Source organism: Neltuma alba, unplaced genomic scaffold (genome assembly GCF_004799145.2).
Source record: "Neltuma alba isolate B1F8T4 unplaced genomic scaffold, ASM479914v2 tig00011895_pilon, whole genome shotgun sequence".
Taxonomy (NCBI): domain Eukaryota; kingdom Viridiplantae; phylum Streptophyta; class Magnoliopsida; order Fabales; family Fabaceae; genus Neltuma; species Neltuma alba.
Genome location: NW_021636493.1, coordinates 95,792 through 104,720, shown reverse-complemented (window position 1 = coordinate 104,720; position 8,929 = coordinate 95,792). Strand labels below are relative to the sequence as shown.

Below are 8,929 nucleotides of genomic sequence, written 5' to 3'. Positions count from 1 at the left end.
GGAAAGAAAAACTTATTCTGGGAGGGTTTTGTTTCTCAAATAGGAAGAAAGATATTAGGTGACAAGTGATTGTTGCTTTGCAAGTTGAATCTTCTTGTTTTGGATTTTACGGCAAAAACGTGGCATTGAGGGGTTGTTTTCCTAGTACAACAATACAATTAATTAATCCCATTACGCAATTGTTATTATATTTACATATATAGCTAGCATATGAACTACCAAAGCGTGCATGGACTGGAACTCGGGATTTGGACTTTTTCTGGTGCAGTAGCAATCGAAGAACAGTAGAGCTAATTGAAGCTTTAATAGAAAGTTGGAAATTAAAAAGGAGAGAGTACTGATTATGCAATTTATGATTCTAAAGTACATAACTACGGTCCATGAGCATTAAGGAAGTACGTAAGTTGTTTTCCCCATCTAAGACAGAAAAAGTTTCTGTGCTTTTATCCTCTTTTTTTCAGTGCAGTACCCGTAATATCAAATCCACCAGAAAAGCTGCATTATACGTACAAACAATGCAACTCATAATTGCATGGAAGTTTTGACTTAATTGGAGCTCTTAAATTTTAGAAAATCTTGACGCACCCCTGGATTATTCAATTATTACCCTTCCTTTTTTTTTTCTTCTGAACATGCTTAAGACGATGTTATCTGCTGCTGATAACAATAGAATATAAACGGTATAATGATCCCATCCTTAATTTAATTTCTTTTGTGTTCGGACCGCTCATATATCAGTATCCTACTCAATAATCTAACTTGTTTTAGAAGAATGATTTGATTATTATTGAATAGTTAGTTATATATATTGTGAATTTGAAATTCAAATTTCGGTTGAGTTTATTTATTTGTGGGGGACTTGAAGAGAAAAAATGGCCACAACAAAAAATTGAGCGCACAATTCAAATTCTCTCGATAACTTCTAAAAGTAAACGAAGAATAAATTAAAGGACACAGAAGACAGACAACAAGGGTGTTGGGGATATTATTCTGTTAGAAACACACACCAACTGTCCATGATACTTTCCTTAATTTCTTTTTCTTTGTTCGTTTGTGATGCATGTGGAATGAGATTAGAACTTGAGAACTCTCATCCGGTTGCTAGTGGGAGCTCAAGTGGTAGCTAGACAAGTTAAAATCATTTTTCTAATTTCATGAGAAAAAAGGCCGGAAGATGGAACTAAACTGCTCCACTAGTATCAATTTATCCTATCTTTCCTGTAGACAAGAAATTTAGAAGAATTAAATCCAAGATGAGCTTCAAAATTAAAAAAAGTTCTGATAAAAATATTTACATATTACCTACTAACAATTTTTTATTTCACATATCGATGGCAGGATTCAAACCTTACACCCTTGGGGAATTAATAACGTTGCATCGATCTTGCCAACTAAACTAACATTTGTTGCCTTAATTTATAAAAAGTAGTGCTTAGAACTCATCTTTTAACCTTTTGCATTAGGTAACTAAGCTTTATATAAATTTAAAAGTTGAGAAGTTTAATTAGCTAGAGTGCCAATATATATAACACTTAATTTGTAATTAGTAGCTTTTTTTTTTGGTCAAGTTCGCCCGTAGCCTTTCTATATCATACAACTTTACATTAAGTATATATGCAGTAGGTGCAAAGCCTTTATAATCATGTCAAGAAGCTGACAAATGGTTGTGTTAACAACCTCTAGACTAAGGGATATACTATTATTAGTAGCAGAATTAAAATAATAAGTGAAGATTGAAATTAGTTTCTATCACTTTCGCTATCAGTATAGCTATGAGTATTTCATATATCATCAATATATTTATAAAAGTTGTAATTAAGAAGTAAGTAACATTTTTCGCATTTAGTGGATTTACTTTGAATTCTATGCACATGTCCCAAGCTTACTCTAATGAAAACTAAACTGAGGCCATAATATGCAGATTAAAAGTAGGATATTGGTTTCAATAATTGGTAGCAGTATTCTTAGAACGAAACATTGATAAAAGAAATCATCAAATAAAACGGAAGGGCCGTACAAAGTTGATTGTAACGTAAGGCAATCAAAAGCTTCTCTCCGTATACCAGAAGTATAAGCTCCTGTTATTCTAGTGATTAATCAGTTCAAGTCCTATCAAATTGAAGTACAAACCCTGAGTACACATATATGGATGGAGGGGAGAAGGTGGAAATTAAAACAACCTCCTATACAATTATACAAGCTAGCTATAGTGTACGTAACGCTATGTTTCTCATATTGTATCCCCATTTTGCCTTTTCTCCAATAATAATGCAAATCTAAGAGGGAGGAACATGAGGGAATAAAAGTGACGAAGAAAAAAAGTGTTCCCCTTTTCTCATAATATAATGAGCAATTAACTTCCTATATATGGAAATAATATCATTTAATATTGTAATATATGGGAAGTTCAAATGCCTCCGAAGTCTCTAACCGAGAAAGGAGGAGCTTTCTCAGGGATGTTCCCGGCGTGGCGTAGCCCTAGGGTGAGCGAAACATCACCGGCGGTGGTCCCAAACCTAATGAGAGTAGAACCAATGTCAGAATTAGCAGAGGCGGTCCCGTAATCTGCTGCAACGAGGCTGCCATGGCGACACGTGTCATCTGCAGGCACTGATCTGTGAAGGGGCAGGTCTGAGTCATAACACTGAGACGAGGGTGGCGCCACCTCAGAAGTGGCGGCAACTTCGGCGGTTGGAGCGGTGGTGATGGCAGAGGAAGAGTGGTTTGGTTGGGATTCCGAGAAGGGTTGGGTATTGATTGCAATGAGTGAAGGGTCGCCATCAGAAGCATTGATTTGGGATCTTTTGCCTGCTGCTGATGTTGTGAGTGTCGTTGTTGGTGTTGTGGTTGTTGTTGTTGTGGATGGTGGTGGCGCTGCTTCTGTTGAAGTTGCTGCTGCTGTGGTTGGAGTTTGTGCGACGTTGTTGTTATTGTTGCCTTGGTTCCTTTCTTCTCTCTCTTCTCCTTCTACTTCTTTAAGTTCTTGTTGGTACATTTCTTCTATCATAGGTTTCCACAGCCGGACCCTGGCATTAATGAACCAGTTTGATACCTGCACAAACATTCAAGTTCTCACAATTCACCCTTCCTATTCTGTATATACATATTCAAATAAATATATACACATGTATCAATCACTATTAATTGCCAGTACAAGTCTTAAATGTCACTGAACAAAAGTTAAAAAATAAATACTTCTTAGTGATAATAGTGATAGCGCTATTTATACTTGTCAATTTGTCACATTTATACAGATGATTTAACCCTTCATGAATGAACAAAGAATCTGAATATAAATATAAGAAATTACTGTATGCATGAATGCAACGCTAGCCAGCTCACTCTAAGGTTAATAGATATATAATACAACATGCATAACACCAGCAAATTATTATAGATACCATCGTATTTTGTTCACATTTTAACAAATGGGTCTTTTATGTCAGATCATATTTAAAAAAGAAGAAGTGATTTCTGACTCATTAATGTTTTGTCCGTACGTGCGTTCCTGAACAGTGATTAGACACCGGGGAATCTGCACTATATATGATTATGTGATAATCTCTCTAGCATAAGTGTAAAACTATTCATCAGCAGTTTCTTCTAACAGTCGACAGTACTTCGAATGACCTAATTAGGTCTTCGCTTCACTGACTCTAGCATGGATCTAGGCATCCATTTGATACGGTAGGCAAATAGGTTTTTGTTTTCTGGTTCAGCTCAGTTAATTACATGCATGCACTCTGATCTTCTATTATTCCTCTAGCACAAGGGCTTTTTGTTTTTATTTTTTTAAGAAAAAAAATACAAAAAAGTACATTATTAGTGCAGAGCACAAGATCGACAAAAATGATTAGGCTGATGCAGGAAAAGGGTTCTGTATGATAACAACATAAATTGCTAGGCAACTTCAAATTTTTGTTTTTCATCAGGAAAAGTACAAAATGCTGATGTAAAAAGATGTTAAGGATGATGCAGGAAAAATTTTGTGCCGGTTTATGCAAAAAGGACATGAATAAGGACGAAAGTGAAACGTCCCAGAAACCATATATATATAAATATATATGTATACACCACACTAGATTATAGACACCAGAAGAAACTAATATTATTAGTTAACGAGGTAGCATAAAAATGGCATTAGCAGAAGATATGATGAAGGCACTCTTTAAAATTTGAGGAAATACCACGAGGGAGAGGATATAAATATATTGAGAAAGTACACATTTATTTCCCATATTTATGATTAGTATCGTGGAGTTGGGTGAGGACATTTGATATGAGAGAGAAGACAAGTGACTGAGGGAGTGAAGGGAGAGATTCGAGTACAGCAAAACTTTGGTGTCTCATTGCTTCTGTACTTGTCTCTGCTCTCGTTTAATTTCAGAATGTATGTCACCAAGGAAAGCATCCGAAGTAAAATATTAAAAACTTGAAAAAGAGGGAAAAGAAAGAAAACAAGAGAACAACCTCCGTTGCGGTTGTCTTTGTCTAAAAGAAAGAAAGACAGGAGAAAGCAGAGAAACAAAAGCCAAAAGTTCAAAACCATGTAAGTTGCATCTGATATTACTGCTGGTCCCTTGTGAGTGTGAGTGTGTGTATCATATATCTCTCTCTCTTCCATGTGTTTCTTTTATCTTGGTTACTTGATGGATGTGGGCCGTGTGCTCAATTAAGCAAACAGCCTAAAAATTGTCTCATTGTTAAGTTTCTCTCTCTAGGGTGAGGGAAGAGGGAGGGAAAGGGAAGGAGACGCACCTGATTTCTCGAGAGGCCAGTCTGTCGAGCCAACAGATGCTTATCTGCATCGCTTGGATACCTGAGAAAGAGACCAGGAAACGACATCAGAGTCCTTGCCTTAACCGTATAAAGAGACATCGAGCTTTCTGTACCCTTCCCTAACCTCCCAACTTTCCTTCTTTCCCTTCATGGGCGTGACAATCGAAGACAAATAAAGAAAGAAAGATCTACGTCCTGGCTGCTATAGTAGAAGCAAAGTAGATCACTGCACACACTGACCACTTTCTCCCTCCCTCTCTCTCTCTCTCTATACACCCTATGACCCCCTTACGCCTTAATGATCACTTAATCTAGCGAAAAGGAAATTGAAGTTTGAGATCGCAGTAATGCCATATCATCTTTTACAGCTTTTCGCTAGCAAAAAACATCCCAAGGACACTGCAATATTTCTGCAGTATTGCTAGCTGTTGCTCTAAACGATGATCCGATACGGCTCTTAAATTATGGCTTTTCGATCGACACTCTTTCTCTCTGCCGCTCCTTTTTCTCTCCGTTTCTTAAATTATCGCATACGCCCCCTGCTGCTTTTTCCACTCAACCATTCATCATATCATCATGTTACGTTAATATCATCACATGAAAAACAAGAAGAAGAAGGGAGACATCAAGTAGGCAAGTAAAAGTGGACGAGAGTGACGTACGGATGAAGAAAATGCTCGAAGAGCCAGGCTCGCAAAACGTTGACGGATCGCTCGGGGAGGCCTCTTTGGGGTCGCCACGCTTCCTGTTCCATCATGCCCATCTGGTGGAAGGCTCTCTGCTGTCTCAGGCTTTGTTCCAGAAGCTTCAGCCTCGGCGTCTCTCCTTTGGTTAAACCTGAGCTTCCTGCTCCGTCTTTCTCACCCAGCAACTCACAACTGTGCTTCAGCTGCGCCGTTATCGCATCCTTCAGGCACCGGAAATGGCGCGACATCGCCTTCTGAGCTAAGGCCGTGTATGGCACTGCAGACCCGAATCCCATTACCATGTCGAATGAGTTCACCACCATTTGCATTTGTTCGCAGTAGTGGTTGTATCTTCGATCCACCTGCATGCCCCAAAGTTTAACTCTCTCATCTTCCCAATGTACAGTATACATGCATAATCATATATCTGTATGGTTTTAATGTTTTTGATTGGTGACCGATGGATGATGGCGTTAGATAATTATATATTTAATGAAGAGATAGAAATAATATATCCACAGGTAGGAAAAGAGACAGGCGATGTTCATCAATATGGTTCTCAATTTATCGGAGACTAAGATATAGGTGAGTCAACACATGCAAAATGTGAAAACGAAGACAAAATGTGCATTCATATGTATAATTAGTTTGACAGGCGGATGATGTGATGAAACCATAGTTGTCTGAGTCGATCGAAAGATTCGGGGTACATATGGTTGTTAAGGACGAAGGCAAGAATATCCTTCGGGTTTAATAGGTGCCCAAACAATTCCCTTTAAAAAATGAAAAGAAAAAATAATAATTAAAGAAGAAGGAAAAAGAAAAAGAAGAAAGACGACCCACGCGTTCTCGGTCAACCGAGATATGATAACAATGGCTGATGGATCACTTTTAGGGAGGAGAGGAAAGAGGAGAGGTGGGAGTGGCCATGGCCTTCATAAGTCATAACAACTAATTACTACGTAATAGGGGTGTGAGTGGGATTTAATTATATTGGGCTCTATCTATCATTTAATCTAAATTACTAATCAGAAGGAACGTCGCTTCTTCTATAATGGAAAGTCACTCTCTCTCTCTCATGGTTTTCACCAAACCAATCTCAAATCATCCCCACCAATCAGATGCAAGTATTAAAATAATGAATAGGTTCTAATATAATAAAACATTGATCAAGCACCTACCGACTGATGATACTATGGAACCCTATTATAGTACAAGCCGGCCTTTTTTCTCTCTGGTTTTATATAATAATTCAAGATACCGGCCGGAGAACTGTGTTCATTAATTGTTCATTCCTGTAGTTTAATTTAATTATATTAATGGAGTAAATAGAACAGAATAATAAAGATTGGGGTGACCTTGACTCTTTAAGGATGAGAGAGGTTGAGAGAGAGAGGGAAGAGAGAAGTAGAGATGACATGCCTCGTCAAGCATGGATAGAAGTTTGACCTTCCTTCTCTGATGCTCAATCCTATCAGCCGACGACAAAGGAGGAGGATCCTTTGATGAAGAGGAAGAACCACCACCACCGGTAGGAGGATTGGAACTAGGGTTTGAGTTTTGCCTGCCGAATTTATTCCTCTTGAATTGCCCTCTCCCAACACTGCAGAATTCTTCGAGCAATTCTTGTGCGGCTTTCACGTACTTTGAATTCCTCAGCACATTCACCACCCCTATTGATGAGCCGAACCCCACATGTCCCTGGTGGTTCTGACCTGCTCCGACGGACCCTTGGAAATGCAATGTCTTGTACGGATACTGGGCAGACGAAGACCCTCCGGATCCTTGATTGTAATACAGAAACCCACTGTCTCCCATCCTCAATTCCTCGGCTTTCGCGGCTTCCAAGTGTTGCAACGACGATGACAACGATAAGGAAAGACCTTGAGCTTCCATAACCCCTCCAATTTGAGGTGGATTAGCAGCCGTGGCTGGTGCTCCTTGCTGAGAAGTATGAGGAGCCCATGTGAATTGGCCGAAACCCCCTCCTTGAGTAGTGAAGCCTTGGAGAGAGGTCGAATTAGGAGTGGGATTCTGAGTAGGAGAAGGCGATCTTGTTTGTGGGTTCATCAGGAAAAGCTGCATGGCGGCAGCCGAGTCCGCATTCATGCTTGGAATTTGAGGAGGATGATGATGATGATGATGCTGCTCTAGTAGACTACTATTGTCACGGCTATTCTGATTCTTTGAATTTTCCAACCCACTTAACATCCCTTGTCTGTACCAATCAGTGGCCAGTGGTTGCGGCCTGGAGGTCCGATACATGGCCGTCGCGGCAGCTGGTTGGTGTTGTTGTTCCAACAATTCAGTGGCGGTGGCTCCGGGAGGAGGGAAATTGAACATCTCAGATAACATCCCTCCGGTTTCATACACGGGAAGGTTTCCAGATTCTTCTTCCTCTATACCCACTAGCGGCGGCGGCGGGTCCAACCCCCCTTGCACCCTCACCTTGTCTCTCCGGATCTGCTGCGCTAACTGTTGTTGCTGCTGCTGCTGGTGTTGCTGGTGGTGCTGAGTTAGAGTGGATCTCTCGAACCCATTCGAGAAGGCGAAGATTCCTTGGTGATAATCCTGGGACATAGAATTGGAGTCTAATATGGAAGAACAGGAATGGTGGGGCCTGGTGGAGTGAGAAAGAATCGGCGGAAGGACTGGCGGTGTTGCTATTCCCATGTTAAAATCTTCTTCTTGTTCATCATCGTCGTCGTCGCCGGTCTTCTCTCCTCAACTTAATTACCCTGGAAGTGCTGTCCAATAATTGAATTCAGTAATTAAGGATCAGCGCTGGAGCAACCGAAATAAATCCAACAACACCAATCACCTATAATTGAAGTCAATTATATGTTAAAATAAAACATAGAAAGATATAGAGAAGGAATGAAGAGCGCGGCTAGGCAGCTAGCGGCCACTTTCTCTCTCATGTAAGATTGCTTAGATTTTGCTGTTCATCATTTTCAGCCGTGCTCATCTATAGATATATATACACACGAATATATGCGCCGGTACCTCTTAGAGTTGCAGGGTATGAAAGGATGTGAAGCTCTCAGACATCGTTTTCCCTTCTGCGGTATTGAAAGCTTGTTCAATTTCTTCTCTCACACACACTCACTCTCACTCTCTCTTATTTCCTTTCGGGCTGTGTTGTCGCTCTGTCGCCTGTCGTCTCTTTCTTTCTCTTTCTCTCCTTTTCTTTCTCTTTGTTGCTCTTTGCAGTAAGTGTTTTTGCAATCACTTCTGGAAAAAGAAAGATGCAACTTACTCGCAACAAAATAATAAAATGAATAACCAAGCCTTGTTTGGGGGGGGGGGGGTCTCTTATATCTCTATTTAAATAAATAAACCACACAAGACACAGGAAAGGGACGCGGTCGCTCTTCTTCCCTCCTCTTCACTCTCCACCCTCCTCCTTTTTGTTTTTCCCCCCCAAAACTCCAATAATATGTCTTTTTCGTCCATTTTTTTAA

The 8,929-nt window shown here is 39.9% G+C and overlaps 1 protein-coding gene across 1 annotated transcript; it reads right to left on the bottom strand.

The window, feature by feature from the left end:
- Nucleotides 1-2,028: 2,028 nt before the first annotated feature.
- Nucleotides 2,029-8,611, bottom strand: LOC114719144 (BEL1-like homeodomain protein 4). Its single transcript, XM_028904605.1, has 5 exons — nucleotides 8,472-8,611; nucleotides 6,888-8,212; nucleotides 5,442-5,827; nucleotides 4,759-4,819; nucleotides 2,029-3,052 (listed from the first exon to the last, which is right to left on the bottom strand). The coding sequence occupies exons 2-5, from the start codon at nucleotides 8,136-8,138 to the stop codon at nucleotides 2,408-2,410; spliced, it is 2,343 nt and encodes a 780-aa protein (XP_028760438.1). The 5' UTR covers nucleotides 8,139-8,212; nucleotides 8,472-8,611; the 3' UTR covers nucleotides 2,029-2,407.
- Nucleotides 8,612-8,929: the final 318 nt, after the last annotated feature.

Bases quoted from the DNA above. Each gene is read 5' to 3' on its own strand.
- LOC114719144 (XM_028904605.1), bottom strand. From the start codon at position 8,138: ATGGGAATAGCAACACCGCCAGTCCTTCCGCCGATTCTTTCTCACTCC. The intron at 5,828-6,887 runs GCATGTCATCTC...TGGGGCATGCAG, and splicing joins TTCTATCCATGCTTGACGAG to GTGGATCGAAGATACAACCA. The intron at 3,053-4,758 runs GTGCGTCTCCTT...ATGTTTGTGCAG, and splicing joins CTGGCCTCTCGAGAAATCAG to GTATCAAACTGGTTCATTAA.